General features: G+C 41.5%; 2 protein-coding genes across 51 annotated transcripts in view; both read left to right on the top strand.

Annotated features, from left to right (window-relative positions):
• The window catches only part of LOC310710274 (uncharacterized protein), a 982,430-nt gene that overhangs the window by 830,917 nt on the left and 131,884 nt on the right, over positions 1–19,629 (top strand). The gene's annotated exons all lie outside the window — the stretch shown is intronic.
• The window catches only part of LOC310710241 (uncharacterized protein), a 68,540-nt gene that overhangs the window by 31,565 nt on the left and 17,346 nt on the right, over positions 1–19,629 (top strand). For 9 of the 50 annotated variants that reach the window (XR_014527907.1, XM_083510934.1, XM_083510939.1 and 6 more), the window contains 26 exons: positions 415–453; positions 560–598; positions 839–874; positions 1,658–1,696; positions 1,937–1,972; positions 3,017–3,055; positions 5,013–5,069; positions 5,702–5,740; positions 6,235–6,279; positions 7,180–7,212; positions 7,988–8,029; positions 8,161–8,202; positions 9,405–9,473; positions 10,369–10,404; positions 11,684–11,725; positions 12,847–12,885; positions 14,769–14,801; positions 15,631–15,657; positions 16,384–16,416; positions 16,748–16,774; positions 17,196–17,237; positions 17,536–17,574; positions 18,577–18,618; positions 18,857–18,898; positions 19,068–19,103; positions 19,473–19,544. Coding sequence is in view for 49 of the 50 variants with exons in the window: in XM_083510934.1 (XP_083367060.1) it covers positions 415–453; positions 560–598; positions 839–874; positions 1,658–1,696; positions 1,937–1,972; positions 3,017–3,055; positions 5,013–5,069; positions 5,702–5,740; positions 6,235–6,279; positions 7,180–7,212; positions 7,988–8,029; positions 8,161–8,202; positions 9,405–9,473; positions 10,369–10,404; positions 11,684–11,725; positions 12,847–12,885; positions 14,769–14,801; positions 15,631–15,657; positions 16,384–16,416; positions 16,748–16,774; positions 17,196–17,237; positions 17,536–17,574; positions 18,577–18,618; positions 18,857–18,898; positions 19,068–19,103; positions 19,473–19,544 (1,065 nt within the window). In the remaining variant the exon portion in view is untranslated. The remainder of the gene's footprint in view (positions 1–414; positions 454–559; positions 599–838; positions 875–1,657; positions 1,697–1,936; positions 1,973–3,016; positions 3,056–5,012; positions 5,070–5,701; positions 5,741–6,234; positions 6,280–7,179; positions 7,213–7,987; positions 8,030–8,160; positions 8,203–9,404; positions 9,474–10,368; positions 10,405–11,683; positions 11,726–12,846; positions 12,886–14,768; positions 14,802–15,630; positions 15,658–16,383; positions 16,417–16,747; positions 16,775–17,195; positions 17,238–17,535; positions 17,575–18,576; positions 18,619–18,856; positions 18,899–19,067; positions 19,104–19,472; positions 19,545–19,629) is intronic. The other 41 variants (XM_083510980.1, XM_083510944.1, XM_083510978.1 and 38 more) reach the window with 28 other exon arrangements.

Consider the following 19,629-nt stretch of genomic DNA (forward strand, 5'->3'; position numbering starts at 1 on the left):
GACTGAGGCTGTTTAGGGCTTTAAAGGTCAGCACCAACACTTTGAATTGCGCTCGGAAATGTACTGGGAGCCAATGTAGATGTTTTAGGACTGGTGTTACAGTATATGGTCCTGGTGGTCACTCCCAGTCACCAGTCTAGCTGCCACATTCTAGATTAGTTGTAGTTTCTGAGTCACCTTCAAAGGTAGCCCCACGTAGAGCATATTGCAGTGGTCCAAGCAGGAGATAACCAAATCATGCACCAGGCACCCGTCAAACAGTCTGAGGGCAAGTGGGGTCTCAGTCAGCATACCAGATGGAGCTGGTAGACAGCTGCCCTGGCCACAGAATTGACCTGTTCCTCCATGGAACAGAAAGTAGCTTTGTGCAGATATATTAAATTAATCCTTCTGTAACAAATGTTTTCTCTGCAGAGTGGATCATACGGTGGTGGCAGCAACCAATACGGACAGGTAAAATTTAAACCAATGCGGACAGGTAAAATTTAAAATAATAGAGAAAACAGTTTGGTGCGGATATATTAAAGTAACCCTTCTGTAATAAATGTTTTCTCTGCAGAGTGGATCATACGGTGGTGGCAGCAACCAATACGGACAGGTAAAAGCACTTTTAATAGACATTTTATAGAGGATATAATATATATGCTAGTAATAGACAGTCTACTCTAGGTGTGGGGGAACATTTTCAGCCCGGGGTCCACATTCTCATCTGGGAAGGCTTCTGAGGGCCACACGCCTACACACACAGAGAGAGGAAATAAAACTAAAAATAATATAGAAAGTATCTTTGTTCAGAAATATTAAAGTAATCCTTCTGTAATGAATGTTTTCTCTACAGGGTGGCTCATATGGCAGCGGCAACAAATTTGGACAGGTAAAAAGGCTTTTAATAGCATACCCTAGTTGTGGGGAACCTTTTTCAGTCTTGAGAGCCACATTCCTTTCTGGGCAGCCTTCTGAGGGCCCCATGACAGATGTCATGGATTTGTTGAACACAGAGGATTGGTGGGAGGAAGTAGCCAGGGAACTCCCAAGGGAAGAAGACTCAGAGCCCGGGGATTGGTAGTGTGATGACGAAGAGTGGTCAGAAGGAGAAGACTGAGGGGAGGAGGTGTTGGAACATGAGGAGGTAACAGGATTTAGTGAGCAGGGAGAGGCTGTGGTAGAAGGAAGTTCAGAAGTAGGAGCGGAAGCAGGAGAGGAGGGAAGCCAAGAGGTAGAGATGAGTCCGGCCTGTGAAGAGGCATGGGTGTCTCCCTCTCCTGCTGCGACAAGCTCCTGTCCCCCTGAACCAGAAGAGGCATGAAAAGGGCAGAGGAGAGGTTTGCTCCATGTAGGCACAGTCTCAGATTGCTTGGGGAAAGCCTTGGAGGGGATGGTACTTAGGTGGCTATGGAGAGGCAGGAACCTTCAGTCTTGGCAGACCACTGGGAATGAGCTGCTCTGCTCCTTAGGCCTGACACTCAACCGAGTCTGTGGAGGTTGTGCTTTAGCTAATAAAGAGTTAACGCCATCTTTGAACTATGTGGTATCGACTGACAGGCTCTTGTGAAACCAGCAGGCAGAGATACAAGAAATAAAATTTAAAATAATAGAGAAAATAGTTTGGTGCGGATATATTAAAGTAACCCTTCTGTAATAAATGTTTTCTCTGCAGAGTGGATCATACGGTGGTGGCAGCAACCAATACGGACAGGTAAAAGCACTTTTAATAGACGGTTTATAGAGTATATAATATATATGCTAGTAATAGACAGTCTACTCTAGATGTGGGGGAACTTTTTCAGCCCGGGGTCCACATTCTCATCTGGGAAGCCTTCTGAGGGCCACACGCCAACACACACACACAGAGGAAATAAAACTAAAAATAATATAGAAAGTATCTCTGTGCAGAAATATTAAAGTAATCCTTCTGTAATGAATGTTTTCTCTACAGGGTGGCTCATATGGCAGTGGCAACAAATTTGGACAGGTAAAAAGATTTTTAATAAGCAGCATACCCTAGTTGTGGGGAACCTTTTTCAGTCTTGAGGGCCACCTTCCCTTCTGGGCAACCTTCCGAGGGCCGTATGCCAGATGTCATGGACTTGTTGGACACAGAGGAATGGTGGGAGGAACTAGCCGGGGAACCCCCAAGGGAAGAAGACTCTGAGCCTTTAATATGCAGGTTAAAGAGTATATATATGCTAGTAATAGACAGTATGCGCCAGGTGTGGGGAACCTTTTGCATCGTGAGGCCATAAAAAGTGGATTATTTAAAATGTTCCATCCATGCTAACTTTCGTCTTCTCCACTTTCTGTTAAACAATATTTATTTTAAGTCAAGGTGTCAGAAATCATTCATTTCTTTTCCCCACGAAAAGTCCGAGATTGTTATTATTGATAAATGCCAACCATATTATTTCTTTTGACTTTACCTCCCTTAATTCCCACTACCATTACTCCATATTGAGTAAATTCTTCTGTCCATGTCCATTTAAAAATCTCTCCACTGTGATCACATATTGGGCTAATATTCCCTTTTTTTTTTTTTCTTATTATATATCCTTTAGTTCATGCCCATTTCCATATGTTCAAATTCCACTCCCTGTTGTATTTCCATTTCTTGTTGTGTTTATGATAGTATCCTGATCTCCTCCTTTAGGACCTTCTATTTTTTATTTTTCCAGCCTTAGAAACAATATATAGAAAGTAGGCTTGTGCATATATATTAAAGTAATCCTTCTAAAATAAACGTTTTCTCTGGCTCATATGGCAGCAGCAACCAATTTGGACAGGTAAAAACACTTGTAATATACCATTTATAGAGTATATAATATATGTGCTAGTAATAAACAGTATATACCGGGGGGGGGGGGGGGCTTTTTCAGCCTGAGAACCGCATTTCCTTCTGAGCAGTCTTCTGAGTGCCACACGCCAGCACACACAAACATAGAAAATAAAATAAGAGTGAGATAGGAAGTAACTGTGCAGATATATTCAAGTAACCCTCTTGCAATAAATGTTTTCTGTACAGGGTGGGTCATACGGTGGTGGCAGCAGCCAATTTGGACAGGTAATTTATCTATCTATCTATCTATCTATCTATCTATCTATCTCTCCATAAGATTTTTATTTTTTTTAACCTGCTTCTGAATATAGAAAGTACAGTCATACCTCGGGTTGAATGTGCTTCAGGTTGAACGCTTTCGGGTTGCGCTCCGCGGCAACCCGGAAGTAATGGAGCGTGTTACTTCTGGGTTTCGCAGCTCGCGCATGTGCAGATGCTCAAAATGGCATCACACGCATGCGCGGAAGCGGCAAAACGCGACCTACGAAGACGCCCTGTCGCGTCTTACGTTCTATTCAGGAGGCAAACGGGGCCGTTCGCATCCCGAGGTACCACTGTAGCTTAGATTGTGTACACAGCATAGATGTGGGGTGCTGTGTCACCCCATAGAAGACATCCATTCACTTTGAATGCTGGTTGGAGAACAGGACTCTGTGTCTGTCTGTGGTCTTTCATTGTGTGTGACAGTGTTTTATATCTGTCTACACACACACACACACACAGACAGGGTTATAGTTCGCATCAAACACTACTGTGGGGTTCTTAGGCTGTTTACCCACCATACATTTAAAGTACACACCCCCCTCAATAATTCTGGGAGTTTCACAGACCTCCAGCTCCCTTAACAAACTACATCTCCAAGGACTGTGGTGGTGAGGGTGAATGTGTGGTGTGTACAGACTCATAGCCTTAGGTTTTAAAGGTGGGGTAGACAGAGAAACAAAGGTGGACCAATCAGCTCATCTAGTGCCCTGGCAGGTTGTGCGAAAGCAGAACTGTGCCCATGCCCTCCTCCTCTGCCCTATTCTCATTTGCCTGTTTTAATTTACTGATTTCCAGTTACAATTCAGCAGATTACATAGCTCTGCAAGGGCAGAAATACAGTTGTGGGCTGACATCGTTCCTTCCCTGGTTTGGGGGGGGAGGCATGTCAGGGAACGAGGAAAGGTTTAGGATTATCGGAATCCATGACTGTAAGATGCATTTAAGGGTGGTGACCCAGACCAAGTTATTTAGAGTAAGGTTGCCAGACGTCCTGGTTTCCCGGGGACAGTCCCTGGATTTACAAATCAGTCCCCGACAAAATCAATCTATTTAGTAGGAAATATTTACAGGGATGCGGGTGGCGCTGTGGGTTAAACCACAGAGCCTAGGACTTGCCGATCAGAAGGTCGGCGGTTCAAATCCCCGTGACAGGGGGAGCTCCTGTTGCTCGGTCCCTGCTCCTGCCAACCTAGCAGTTCGGAAGCACATCAAAGTGCAAGTAGATAAATAAGTACCACTCCGGCAGGAAGGTAAACGGCGTTTCTGTGCACTGCTCTGGTTCACCAGAAGCGGCTTAGTCATGCTGGCCACATGACCCGGAAGCTGTATGCCGGCTCCCTTGGCCAATAAAGCAAGATGAGCGCCGCAACCCCAGAGTCAGTCATGACTGGACCTAATGGTCAGGGGTCCCTTTACCTATAACCCACCTTAAGCACGAGAAAAGTCCACCAGAAATCTATGGGATGTAGCCAACTAAAGTAGGCCCGGTGAAATCAATGGGCCTACCAGTAAATGAATCCTAATCCATTCATGTCAGTGGTTCTAATCTGGGTAGTGTCCAACCATGGTCATACTCAATCTCTTCAGTTGCCTTGAGGCTCAGTTCCTAGAACTCCTGAGCTTTTGTGCTCCCGACTGGAGCACATGAAACACAGACTGGGTGCTTTCTCCTGATCTGTTCTTGGCATACTCCCTTTCTCCTGTGCCGCAGGGGACCTGGGGTGAGATCTTCCTCTCCAAGGGTAGATCTCTCTCTCTTTCTCTGTCCTCAGAGAGGGAGATCCACTCTATCCTAGTGCTTCTTCCAGAGGCCATATCATTGCAGGGCTGGTGCAGATGTATTAAACCAAGCTGGTATCTCAGCAGAAAAATCTGTTTTTAAAAAAATAACAATAATAATAAACTGTATCCTCTGCAGGGTGGAACATACGGCAGTAGCAGCAGCAGCAGCAGCAGCAGTACCCAATATGGAAAGGTAAAAACACTTTCTAAATACACATGATACAGGGCTTGGTCGCTCAATCAATCTAATCTTTTGTCAACCATCCATTACAGAGAGACCAAAATATGAAATGATAACAAAGTTCAGCCTCTGTAGAACCAGTTAATAAATATCAAAACTGACAGGTTAGGAAATAGCAAACAAAGCAGGTCTAAGAGATATTACAACCTTCAGATATATTTCCCCCCGGTCGGTAATAAATTTATTGAACACCTCAATAAAGATACTCAAAAGGGTCTCTGAAGATCAAATGATTTTTTTTCTTTCTTTAACGCTTTGTATATATATATATATCCCTTGACACTTGAGATGTCTATTTTCAGAGCCCACCTTATTTAAGTTGTTTTACACACTGTTTTCAATACTGTGTTTTCATATTGATGTTTTTTAAATGTTGTAAACATCCCTGGGGCCTTAGGGTGAAGGGTGGATAATTTAATAATACCAATAACACTTGCTAATGCGCAAAGTATACACAGAGATCCAGAAAATAAAATGCAAATAAGTATCTCTGCTTATTTCTGCTCCCGAATAGAGGAAGTAGCTTTGTGCAGATAGGTTACGCTAACCCTTTGTTAAATAAGATGTATTTTTTTTCTGTACAGGGTGGATCATTTGGTGGTGGCAGCAGTCAGTCTGGACAGGTAAAACATTGTTTTAATATTATAGCATATGTGCAGATTATTCCATGGTATCGTTCACAGAGAGATGGGGATATCAAGCCCATAGTTAGGCTAGATGTTGGAACTAGAGATACACTTCTCCTTTGCCAAGGAAAACGGCAGGCTCAGCCCTGAAGGACAGGAAAAATATACACAAGTAGAAGATGCAAGGAAGTCATAAAAAACCAACAGATGCCCACAGTCTTCCAGTAAATACTGCCGGTGCCCCATCAGTTCAGGAACTGGGCTGGTGATGACCATCTAAATGTGCCCAAACATGGAGGGACGCACATCACACACACAACATGCAAGACATGGGACAGTGCCCCCCCTCCATCTCCCCCAGTGACAGAGCCGGCAACAAACCTCTGGTGTTCCTTGGTGTGCAGCCTTCAGTTCCAGGCTCCTTAACCCATGATATTTATGCAGTTTTTCTCATGGTAAATAATTGGGTTCCTTATTTTACTTTTTGGCAGGGATCGCAGACTGGTGGACGTTACAGCAATGTCATTTGCGATCAGGTAAGAGTAGCCCTTCTGTGTTGCACCTTACACTTGGCATTTGATGTGCTGATTATCCCAAGGAGATAACATTTCACTTGTTTCTGAGATGAAATCCTAAAGGGATACTCTCACAGTTCCCCCCCCCCTCAAAGTTGTTTTTTTAAGCATAGTCATCTTTCTCAATTACCTTTTCTACTTTCATGAACTCATTAAAAAAAACAAAAACATAAATACGGATATTATTTTGCCTGAAATCTTCTACTTCACATTCTTCAAGCAGTCTTTTCGATATTATAAGGTGATACAACTGAAACTAGAATTTTAAAACGCTGGTAAGACATTACATTTGTCTTGCAGTGCATTACATTTGCACAAAATGATTATACAAGATGAAATTAATGTTTTTTTCCTGATTAATTTGCCGGGCTAAAGGAAAGGCAGGAGAAAATAAGACATTTGACTGGGGAAAGCCATTTTCACAACTCTTTATGTTTCTAATATCTGTACTTCAACTTTTAAAACCCACATGGAATCTGAAATAAAAATGGCTGTCTTCTGCTTTCTCTCACATTTTAACGAACAGCATCCCCTAGTGGCACATTTCAGATTGACAAACCTTGCTAGGTCTGTTGATATTATACACTTTTATCACTTTTATACCTATATATGTTGGTGGTTTCCACCACAGAATCCTGTTTCATCAAAGTACTGACAGTTAACCACTAAAGCCCATTAAACCCTTAAAGAACTACAGTTCCTTAAAGTTCCCTGGAGGAGGGGGTGCTAAACCATTTCAGGTAGTACTACTGATGCATTCCTAGCTTTGGGCGAGGGACACCTTATATTTAGATATCACAAATTAGTCTCTTGGTTCTGTTTTTCGAAATATATAACAATTTACTATTTCCCCCTCTGCAGGGTGATGCCTCTACTTACGGAGGAAAAGCTGTGGTAAATATTTTTCATTTGTAATATTTTAAAATATTAGTTTAAGCGTTGCCTAAGTTAAATTAGGGGGCCACACATTATCCTTTGAATCGGAAGAATATGACTCTCAGATTTGAACCCTATAATCATCGCTCATGCTCAGGAACCTAAGACTTGACTAACAAATATTCTAGATACAGATAGGTAGCCGTGTTGGTCTGCCATAGTCAAAATAAAAAAATTCCTTCCTGTAGCCCCTTAAAGACCAACTAAGTTAGTTATTGGTATAAGCTTTCGTGTGCATGTGTGTATCTGAAGAAGTGTGCATGCACACGAAAGCTTATACCAAGAACTAACTTAGTTGGTCTTTAAGGTGCTACAGGAAGGAATTTTTTTATTTTAAATATTCTAGAGTTGGCAACTGTTACAGGCTGTTTCAAAATGCAGCCTGTGAAGGAAGTGATAATTCAAATCTTGATATGGCTGCACTACTAAATGGAATGAAATTTTCTATAGCCTTCCAGGTATGAGAGAAAGCTGGCTGGCTTTACTTATTATATCACAAGGCCGTTGCACAATTGCTCACTATTGCACAGTTGTGGCGCTAGCGATTTCCATTAATCTATTGCATTTGGACCATTGCACATTTCATATTGCCTCGGGGGCAATATGTCAGGGACCTGAGGGCTGAGTTCAGCTTCCACTTTCATGGGTCACAAATCGAGTGGGCATCGTTTTAATTTTAAAAAAATAAAAAGCTTCCTGTTTTCATTTCATTCCATGCCACTTATCTCGACAGAGCTCAGCAAACTGTAGAGGCAAAAGGGACGTAGCAGCTCAAGTAAGTACTCTTTGATTTCCACATGTTGGATTTGCTCCAAATATGCTTCTAAAGAGCATATTTGTGTAAACAAAGCCACAGAGGGATTCATTCAGCATCTGCTAACTTGGGTTTATGTTTTCCCCTTACAGGAGGCATTCAAAGCTTTCGTCAGAAAGATTCAGGAAAAAAGAGTAAGCACTACCCATGGCCATAATCTCAGTTTTAACTCTTAAAAGAGTCAGCAGGGTTGGATTTTATTGGCAGCACTGGCTCATATGCTCTTAAAATTGTATAAATATATGTAGCTGTATCAACAGGATGCAGGATTCTTTGCCAGCTTTGAGGTCAAGAGAATAAATGCTTTCAAAAACTGTTTCAGGAAGTAGATAACTGCACACGGGTTCATGTACATTAGCAGACAGTTTTAGTCATACATTCTTGACCCTTTGTGTTGGGTCGTGGTGTGAGTGTAGTATTTGTAAACTGCCTGGTTCCAGCTACCCATGGTATTCTCTGTGGTGTTGTGTACCTAGGCACTTTTCCTACTGTGACATTATAATAATTTTTATTTGACTTGTATATTTGTCACCTCTGTATAGTCCAAGCCTTGGTCTGATGCCATTACTATATCTCTTGCAGGAAAACATGAACTTCTTGGATGAAGTTCATGTTTTCCTGCAAGAGATATAGTAATGGCATCAGACCAGGGCAGTTTTAACTGGTCCTTGCTAGTTTTACCAAATGATAATAAAGCAGAGCTTTCAGCCAAATAGAAAAGAAAAAAACAGTTATTCCATAATTTTATATTGCATCTCTCTCTCTCTCTCTCTCTCTCTCTCTCTCTCTCTCTCGTCTTTGATGTTGTATGTTTCATTTTTTATATGCAAATGTACATATTGTACAATATGCTCTTCCTGAGAACATGTGCTCTGTAAGCAGAAAGACCTCACTAATAGATGGCGCCAACTTTATTATGGAGCCTGAACACTCATGGGTGAATTGGCCAGTTTGTGTGGCAAAATATATCAGTCTTTTGAGCTAGGTTAAGTTGAGAAAGATAAATGCGGTGAGCTTTTTAACTGCAGAGATTTGAACCCAGCTCTTTCATATCTAGTGGAGGGAAGTCAACCTTCCCACTGCTGTTGATTCTTCCTTATAATGCACTGCAGACAAGAGTGTTGAGTGTGTTTCAAGGTGTATGCTAGGTTTATACAGAGTAATGCAGAGGCCCTGCAGGCCCACCTAAAACAATATTTTGTAAAATGCAGGTGTTCCTCAGTGGACAAAGTGATGTGGAAAGGTTCCCTGAACATAGGAATGTTGAACAGCACTGCTCTCAGCTATAAGCATAAATGTTATCTAAAACTAATCTTTTCTTTCCTTACTTCCCAAGGCACTTCCTGTAATCAGAAAGGCACGGAGTGTGCAAAGCGCTCTCACCAGAAAGACTCGGAGTGAAAAAGTAAGTGCTACTTGTATATATCCTAGAATTGTAGAGTTGGAAGGGATCACAAGAGTCCTCTAGTCCAACCCCCTGCAATGGAGGAATCTTTTGCCCAGCATTCTCTGCCAATCCAAATATATATTTTTTAAAAAAATAGTTGGAAAATATGCCCTTGTACTGATTTCTTTCTATGTTCTTCCCACCCAGCCTGAATTATAGTCATACCTCAGGTTGAAGTAGCTTTGGGATGAATATTTTCGGGTTGCGCTCCGCGGCGACCCGGAAGTAACGGAGTGCATTACTTCCGGGTTTCGCCGCATGCGCAGACGCTCAAAATGACGTTGCGTGCATGCGCAGAAGCGGCGAAATACGACACGCAGTTGTGTCTTACGTTTACTTCAGGATGCGACAAGGCTCCAGAACGGATCCCGTTTGTATCCAGAGGTACCACTGTACAGTCATAACGGAGCGTGTTACTTCCGGGTTTCGCCGCTTGCGCAGACGCTCAAAATGACGTCACACACATGCACAGAAGCGGCGAAAAGTGACGCGCATGTGTGCAGACGTGCCGTCGCTAGATACGTTTACCTCTAGATGCGAACAGGGTTCCGGAACGGATCCCGTTCGTATCTAGAGGTACCACTGTACTGGAATAAAATGTTATGTTGAGAGCAGAACTCCTAATCGGCTTTGTCCTCCAACACTCATTCAGAGATGGGGAAGATCCAATAAGAGCTTTTTCAAAATGTGATGCCTTGTTCTATCTCTGCAGTTCTTTCTGAGCTTCAGGTGGCCCACATCATATTTTGCAAAGTGGCTGACCAAACTCTTAGTATGGTACACAGTAGTTTGCTTGAAGTTCGTTCAAATAAAAGCAAGACATTAAAACTTTCCCTTGTCTCTCTCTCTGCAGGCTCGCGCTCTGATCAGAGCAGCTCGGAGTGAAAAAGTAAGAACTGCCTGACACCATTTTCTTCATTTTGACTCTTCAGCGCCTGTTGTATTTGCTAGTGCCAAAATTAACTGTTTGTACTGTAGAGGTGTTAAAATAAAGTGCAGGAAATAGCTTTAACTTAGAAGCTAACACAACGCTTGCGCCTAGCAAGAGGCAGGAAGAAGCAAGACTCTCTCGCTGCAGACTGGTGGAGCGTTATAACATTTACAAATCAAGAAGGAACATGTGGCTGGTCTAACTAATGCATATCTCTGAACTTACCTTTTTACCGGATGTAACCATTCTCTGATAACACTCAGCTTTCTCCTGTGTTTTCATGCTGCCACCCGCAAAAGACATATTTCGGTTTATGTCTCAATTTTTGTGTTATATGTGTGTTACTGTACTCAGTGGAATAATCTCAATAAACAAATTACAAATAAAATAAGAAAGAAGTGTTCTTTGGGCTGCATTAGGAGAGCTAAACGCAGCCCTATGGTGTAGTTAATGGCAGAAATGATTTGGGCCTTATTTCAGACAGGTTTTCGTCAAACAAAGCCTTATTGACTCAGCGCTGCCTACTTAAAACCTACATGCATATAATTGTCCACTGAGCTGCTGTTTGCAGCAGAGTGGAGGGGAGCTTTCCCCCCAAACCAGACAGCTCTTAATGGCAAAGAAAAAAGCACATGTGTCTAAATGAGCACATCAAATAAACCAGAAGATGTTTCCTGAAAACTTCTAGGATTATTTATACCTACTTTATACAATGTGTCTCTATATATCGGGGTAGTGAACCCCTTTCCATCAATGGTCCAGATTCAATTATGGCCAACCCTTCATGGTCCACCTTTCACAGATGGGTGGAATCACCTATCTGTCAATCACCCAGCATCATATATCATCAGGTGCAAAGCAGCGCTGAACGCAAGCCATGTTTGCAAAGGAACAATCTGGAGCCTCCTCTTGCCATTGAACAATTTGGACCCCAGGCTCCTGATTGTTCCTTTGCAAACATGGCTTGCGTTCAGCACCATCAAAATTCGGCATCAAATGCAAGGTACATTGTCAATTCTCGAATGAATACAATGTCTACTGAAAGGAGCACAACTTGCCTTTTCATTTCCTTTGTAACTTTGGTGCTGCCTTTCCACTGATTGGGCTCTCAAACTTCTATAGCTTTGAAAAGCCAGTGAACAAGCAGATTTTCCTCTTTTGCCTCGTTTCGTTTATTTAAGCTGTTGCTGAGGCAAGCAAATAACTCTGCTTTCTGAAATTTCTGCCTTTGTTACAGAATGAAACCTCTAATCCACCAAGTATCAATACCTATGGCCAGGTAAGGACATCCACTCCCATCAAGTCTTCATTGAAACATACTAGCTAGGACTTGAAATTAGGCCATTGTACATCTCTTGTGCCTGCCCAGTCTGTGTGGTGTGGCACTACATGTGAAGAGCTCACTAAGAGACAAATGGAGATACAATTGGGCACATGTGTGTTGCAGCTAGGAAATCAGCCATGCACACTTCCTCCCCTGAGGAAATTTCTTCATCTCACCTTAAACATGGTTGGCAAGCAAGATGGGAACTATACTAACTGCTGCTCAGGCAAGCTAGAACCTGCTTCAGAGGGATTAATAACCAGGGTTTGGAGCAGAGTAAATCAGGCCCGCCTATTTGTTATAGAGGAGGACCGGTTACCAAAATCGGCATCCTCTCAGACTGCAATATTAGGAGTTTTCAAGGACTTGCAAACAACTGGTGCATTTTTTAATGACTGTTTTTTCAGTGGGCAGCAGAACCACCCACCCACCATGTTGTATCATGCTTTTGAAATTCCTCTTCATTTCAAAAGTGATTTGCCTTCAACATGGTAGGCTCCTGTCCAAGAAACAGAACTCCCCTCGGAGAGTAAAAATGGTTTGCAGATCTAGGGGATGAAAGGAAGAAGCATGAACCAGGCAGCTAAAGTCCAAATGCCAACACTCAGCAGTTCACCTGAGACAGACTTGTTGCTCTTTCTCATCCTTCGGACAGTGAATTCCTATGAAAACAGATATGTCGTGCCCCTGAGCAATTTTGTGTCCCAGAGGAAGTAGAAGCAGCCCCAGTATCATTGCATTGTAGTACTTTATGTAAGATGCTTTGAGGGTACTTCTCGATCAAAAGGTGGGATAGAAATTAAGTAAATAAATAATCTGGATGATTAGTCTCTGGGACCTGACTACAGTGGTCCTTTCAATTAATTTCCCCAGATATTACTAATTTGGCTTTCACATACCCTACACAATCCTGTCAGATGTTCTTGATGTTTCTGTATTTCAGTCACATCAGACTGTTTGGTTCTTATTGTATATCCTAATGGCCATAGACTAATTCTTTGTAAAGTTTTAAAATCTTTTGATAATTACATTACAGAAATAGATGGTGTTTATTTATTATTTTGCATCTTTCACAGGGCGAAAGCTTTTATAATAACGAAAACCATAATGTACAGGTAAGAATTTCCCCCTTGTAGATCAATTTGATCAGATGGTCCTTCAAACAACTCTGATCCAAGAGTAATTACCACTCACTTTCTATAGTTTTCTGGTGTTCATACAAAGACAGCGACTCTCCAGGGACAAGTAACTCTCCAAGGTGTATACACTCTCCTATTGAAAGTGGGGGGGGGGGTGATCAAGTGTTCTTTATGCTCTTAATCAGGATATGGCATAAATTTAGGAATTTTAATGAAATTGTTAAAATCTCATGCAAAAGAAAACGAAAAGAAACTCAACAAAAAATGAAAAATGATCTTCCAAAACACAATTTGGGCTTAAAAATGAAATAAAATCTGAATCCACAGGAAAAGATTTATGTAAGAAATATGAAGCACCAGAGTTTATTTGGAAATATACTCAGTGAATGTAGTCCAAATGAATATATTCTTCTCCAGGATTCTGTTCTGTCTGAAAAAAATGCAAATCTGGTTCTGGAAGGGAAAGCAAATAAGCAAATAAGCTGAAAAATGCAGCAGTCTTAGAACATTTTAAAACTGATGGGCTGGCATAGTTTATTACTTAGTATAGGTAATGCATTGATAATAATATATATTGTCTTCAGTTCATTGCATTGCATTTGAGTTGCAAATTTGGGCTCACCCTGTGGCTGCAGGATGCAATATGGGCTATCTTTTTCCCTGTTCTTTCTGTCTTCACCCAATAATTTATGTTGCTTCATATTGCTTATACAGGCACAATGCTAGAAAGTTAAAAATAGAAATTTCTGGATTGTAGCATGAGCTCTTAAGTCGTACAAAGGTCCTCCAGGTGCATTTTTGGGTGTATATTGTTGGTCATATAGGATAGCACTTATGACATAATGAAAATCAGGAGGACACTGGTGGGGAAATCACATCTCTTTCAACAGCTGCTAGCAGGAAGATTGATTATGGCATAGGCTGCTTCCTGACATTCTAGCTTCCAGGGGGAAGAACTTTCACTGGTCAGCAGCAAATCCTAGGGTCTTCCACCTACACTGTACAGCAGCATGATAATCTTGTAAAGACAAATTATGGCGCTGTTGCTCAGATATATATATAGTCACATATCGCTATTGTAAAAAAAAAAAAAAAATCAAAGTGGTTCACAACAATTGTACATAAAACCATTCAATTGAAAACATATAAAATAAAAATAAAAACAGAAATCAGCTATACATTGTGGAAATATTTGTTCTTAATTATCTACATAAGCCTGACAGAATAGAAACATTTCCAGCAGGCGTTTGAAAGTTGAAACCGAAGGCGCCTGCTAAATCTCTGCTAGTATAGCATTCCGTAATACCGGGCCGATGACATTAAAGGCTCGGTTCCTTGTTTCTGTCGAATGAGCCTCGCCAACTCAGGCCACAACTGACAACGTTCCTGCAGTTGATCTCAGCGACTGTGCTGGGGCTGAGGTGCTCCTAAATTGTTCAGGGCTTTGTGAAATAATACAAGGCCCTTGAACCTGGCTCAGGAGTAGAAGAGCAACCATTGCAGGTGCATTAACAATTTTGGCAAATGTTGTCGGCCAGATGTCCCTGTCAGTAATCTGGCCATTGCATTCTACACCAGCTGGAACGTCTGAACCAGGCCCAAGGGCAGCCCCACACAGAGCGCATAGCAGTAATCCAGCCTCGAGGTTACTAACAGATGGACCACAGTGTGTGTATCAACCTATAAACATCTGCCTTAAATACTTCAAAATTCAAATTATGTTTAATAATGCTGGAGCTTGGTGCGATGAAATAATTAAACACACGCAGTAAGCAGCACTTTGAACAGTTAAGTGCAGATAGGAGAATGAACTGTATATTGAGATTCTATTTATTTTTTAATTCACTTTGTCTTTATAGGATGGATCATTTGTGGCTTATGCCAATAGGCAGGTAAGCAAATTTGATGGGACCTTGTTCAACTGTTTGTTGTATCCAAATGTTAATGGGAGAGTGAGGAGACTTCAGTTTCTATTCTTTCAATTGCTCCCCCACTGCCCCAATTCTCGGTCAATTTCCTCTCTGGTCATTTTTCATCCTTTCGGTTTCTCCAATCCTCAATTTCCTTGCCTCGCTACCTTTTATTGACAACCAGCCTCTTTCTGACACTTGGGCAACTGTAGTTCCTTTTCTTCTGCATTTCAAAGAAAATCTTAAGATTATCCCGAGTGACTTCCCTGCGCATTTGTTTCAGCCTTTTGCTCAGTTCATATCCTGCCCTTCACCAGTTTCACCGGTTATAGGGCGAGTTGCATCTCAATACACACAAATTCATACAATAAAATTTTAAATAACTGGCAGGACAATCCAAGCCCTGGCTGGGCAGGAGTGGAACACGACAGGGTGTGGGGCCATTGCCACCACATTCACATCCCTATCGCTCAAGACAAATTGCTGCACCAGCCTAGATTGGGCCTGACGCCATCAAGCAACAGCATGCTGGATATTCCATCAGAAAACAGAAATCAATTTTACCTCAGAAATTCAGTACGTGGATTTTCCCCCAGATGCTGATGCAACATTGGGGCTTGACTCCCATCCCATGTAGGAATAGATTACAACTTAAATCCTTTTTGAATTTGCACATGTTACTTAAAATGTGGCAGAAGTATCCATAGAATCTTGCAGCTCCCATTTTATCAATATAAACTTAGGGGAATGCGAATTGCATTTCATCTGACTTCTCACAACAAAAATGGAGCTAACTTTTGTATTTTTACAGGGAGAATGTTTTTGCCCTGGTGCACAGGTAACTATTTTTCTTTACTGTTCCCAAACTGGTTGTCTCGTGATTTCATTTAGCATTATAGGTTGGAGGGAGTGGGTAATCTAAACCACTTGGGCTTGCTGATCGGAAGGTTGGTGGTTCAAATCCCCACGAAGAGTGAGCTCCTGTTGCTCTGTCCCAGCTCCTGCCAACCTAGCAGTTCAAAAGCACACCAGTGCAAGTAGATAAATAGGTATTGCTGTGGCGGGAAGGTAAATGGTTCTTCCATGCGCTCTGGCTTCCATCACGGTGTCCCGTTGTGCCAAAAGCAGTTTAGTCATGCTGGCCACATGACCCAGAAAGCTGTCTGTGGACAAACGGCTCCCTTAGTGAGATGAGTGCCACAACCCAATAGTCACCTTTGACTGGACTTAACCATCCAGGGGTCCTTTACCTTACCTTTTACCCTGTTATAGATAATAGGACACCTGGTTCACATAAGATTACTTTTCCTGGTCATGGGGTGGAGAAGACAATAAATAGGAAAGCCACTCTTTCGTCCTCTGTAGTGACACAGTTCTGGCAAGCCTATGAATATGGCAGTTTGTCTGACTTTAGTCCGTCCCCCCCACTTTAGGGATTGCTCATCCCATGTACAGTAGATACTTTTACATTTATCAGTATTTCCGCAGTGCAGACCTATTAAAGTGATATAGCATCTTTAGCAATTGGGTTTTGTTGTTATTGAAGTCATTGTTTTCTGCGCAGGGTGGTGGATCGTATGGCAGTCAATATGGACAGGTAAAAACTCTTTTTTGATACTTAGCATATATGAAATGCATCATGCAGTAATACTATACACTAAGATTTTAAAAATGAATGGAAAAATGGGTTTTATGGGTGATATCCAGCATCAGTCATACTCTTGGCAGACCAATGAAATCAGCGGAATTAAGCATCTTCAGTCAATTGATATTAATGGGTCTACTTGGAGTATGACTTTAGTAGGATATCCCTCTGCTTTTTTGCTGCTCCTGAACATTAAAAAATAGTTTAGTGTGCATATATTAGTGTAATTCAACAGATCCTCAAGAAACTTTTTGAAGTATGGATTGTTTGTTTTCTCCTACAGGGTGGATCATATGGTGGTGGCAGCCAGGTAATAACTTTTAGAACCAGTGTGGTGTAGTGGTTAAGAGCGGTAGTCTCGTAATCTGGTGAACTGGGTTCGTGTCTCCGCTCCTCCACATGAAGCTGCTGGGTGACCTTGGGCTAGTCACACTTCTTTGAAGTCTCTCAGCCCCACTCACCTCACAGAGTGTTTGTTGTGGGGGAGGAAGGGAAAGGAGAATGTTAGCTGCTTTGAGACTCATTCAAGTAGTGATAAAGTGGGATATCAAATCCAAACTTTTCTTCAAATCCAAACTCTTTTAATAAGTAGCAAGAACTTTTAATAGGCATTACAAGTAGCATACCAGAGATATTAAAAGTGTTTCTCATTATTCCTGCTTCTGAATGTAGAAAGCAAGATGGTTTTTTTTCCAGCAACATTTTTTTTACAATAACTATTTTCTGTACAGGGTGGACGGTTCGGATATGGCAGCAGCAGCCAATATGGACAGGTAAAAGCACTTTTAATTTATAGTACGTACAGAGTATATACTGCACTATGGCTTGCATCCAGCTAAGTCATATTCAGAGTGAGCCCACTGAAGTTATTCAACATCAGGTAACTATGACTGACTTTATTTCAGTGGTTCTGCTCTGAGTATGATTTAGCCAGATACAACACCATGGTAAATATACAGTATATGCAGAGGCATGAAAATAAAATCTGTTTAATGCTTATTTTGCTCTTAAACATTGAGAGTTGCTTAGGGCAGATACATGAATGTATTTTTAAAAATGTCTCCTGCACAGGGAGGAACGCATGGTGGCGGCAGTGGCCAATATGGGCAGGTAAAAACTCTTTTGACATACAGTGTATAAGTGTATAAGTAATGGAGAGTGTGGCGCTGTGGTCCAAACCACTGAGCCTCTTGGGCTTGCTGGTCAGTGGTTTAAATCCCCACAACAGGGTGAGCTCCCATTGCTCTGTCGCAGCTCCTGCCAACCTAGCAGTTCGAAAGCACACCGGTGCAAGTAGATAAATAGGTACCGCTGCGGCAGGAAGGTAAATGGTGTTTCCATACGCTCTGGTTTCCATCACGGTGTTCCGTTGCGCCCAGAAGCGGTTCGGTCATGCTGGCCACATGACCTGGAAAGCTGAGATAGCGAGATGAGCGCTGCAACCCCATAGTCATTTGACTGGACTTAACTATCCAGGGGTCCTTTACCTTTTTACCTTCACTATATGTAATATATACAAGGTCTTACATGGTATACATATTTTTATTATTACTCTGATCCTCCACTTAAAAGTAGTTTAGAATTCAATCCTAAATTGAACTGGAATAGTGATGGAATAGCCACCACTTCCAAAATCCTGCCAGCTTGTGCTGGTCAGAGTAGATGGTGTTGGGGTGTCATTTTCTTTTTTGCTGGCTGGGTGTTTTGTTTTTAATCCCCACTTCCCCAGTTCGAATGGGGAATGGGCAGGAGATAAGTAAGGCCAGCTCCATGCTAACAGAGGTTAAGAGCTCAATTCAGGAGCCCATTTGGCAAATAAAGAGGCCTTGGGTCAAGGGGTCCCAAGGCCACCTTTGTCTTTCCCCTGCTGAATCTCTGTTTTGAGTCTTAACGCCAGCTACCGATCGCAAAATAAGGAACAGCTGTTTCTGTATGACCATGGAGGAACATAACAGGGCATAACAGGAACCCCCATGCCCTTTGCTACCCAAGTTCATCTCTAGCAAAGGAGACAAACCTTCACTCCTTCCTAACCCCATTTAGCCAGTGGTAGGATTGCATTGCACATGTGCTAAGGTAATATTATTCAGGTAATAATTGTTTTCTGTTCAGGGTGGACAGAGTGGATCCTATGGTGGCAGCCAATATGGACAGGTAAAAATAATTTTGTTATCTAGTATATGTATGATAGATAGATAGATAGATAGATAGATAGATAGATAGATGATAGATAGATAGATGATAGATAGATATAATAGATATATATAGTAATAAATGATGTGCTATTATGTAGATAAAAGTTTGGTGGGGGTTTTTCTGCCTTTGAATATAGGAAGCTAGTTGAGGTGTATTAAAGTAATCCTTTTTCAATTTATAATTGTTTTCTGTTCAGGGTGGACAAAGTGGATCTTATGGTGGCAGCCAATATGGACAGGTAAAAAAGTATTTTGTTATCGTGTGTGTGTGTGTGTGTGTGTTGTAATACACAGTGTGTTATTATATAGATAAAAGTTTAGTGGGGGGTTTTCTGCCTTTGAATATAAGAAGCTAGTTGAGATGTATTAAAGTAATCCTTATTCAATTTATAATTGTTTTCTGTTCAGGGTGGATCATACGGCAGCAGCAACCAATATGGACAGGTAAATGTTATTTTGTAATATAGCATATGGAGAGAAAGACAGAGAGAAAGAGAGAATTATGAAAAATAAAATAAAAATACATTCAATGCTTATTTCCTGTCCTGGTTATTGAAAGTAGCTGAGTGCAGATATATTTCAGCAATAAAGTATTTCAGCATCAGAGAATATTTCTTGAAATAGCTGTTTTCTGGACAGCGGGCAGGGGGATCGTATGGGGACAACTGCCAATATGGTTGTTTCTCCTATATTTCCCCCCAGCTTTGACTATTTATCTACAGTTTATTTATTATGCAGTTATATTGAGCTTGCATATTTTTTTTAAATGGTTGTAATAAGTAGTAATAAGTAATGAGACTTTTTTAAATACAGGGTGGATCATATGGTTATGGTCATCCATATGGACAGGGTGGATCATACGGCGGTAGCAGTCAATATGGACAGGTAAAAGAGTTATACATGCATGTAATATACAATGTACATGTCATTATGGCGTTATCTGGGCTCTAGTAAGAGCCAGGCTAGACTA

Source organism: Podarcis liolepis, assembly GCF_965112155.1.
Source record: "Podarcis liolepis genome assembly, chromosome: 6".
Classification (NCBI taxonomy): domain Eukaryota; kingdom Metazoa; phylum Chordata; class Lepidosauria; order Squamata; family Lacertidae; genus Podarcis; species Podarcis liolepis.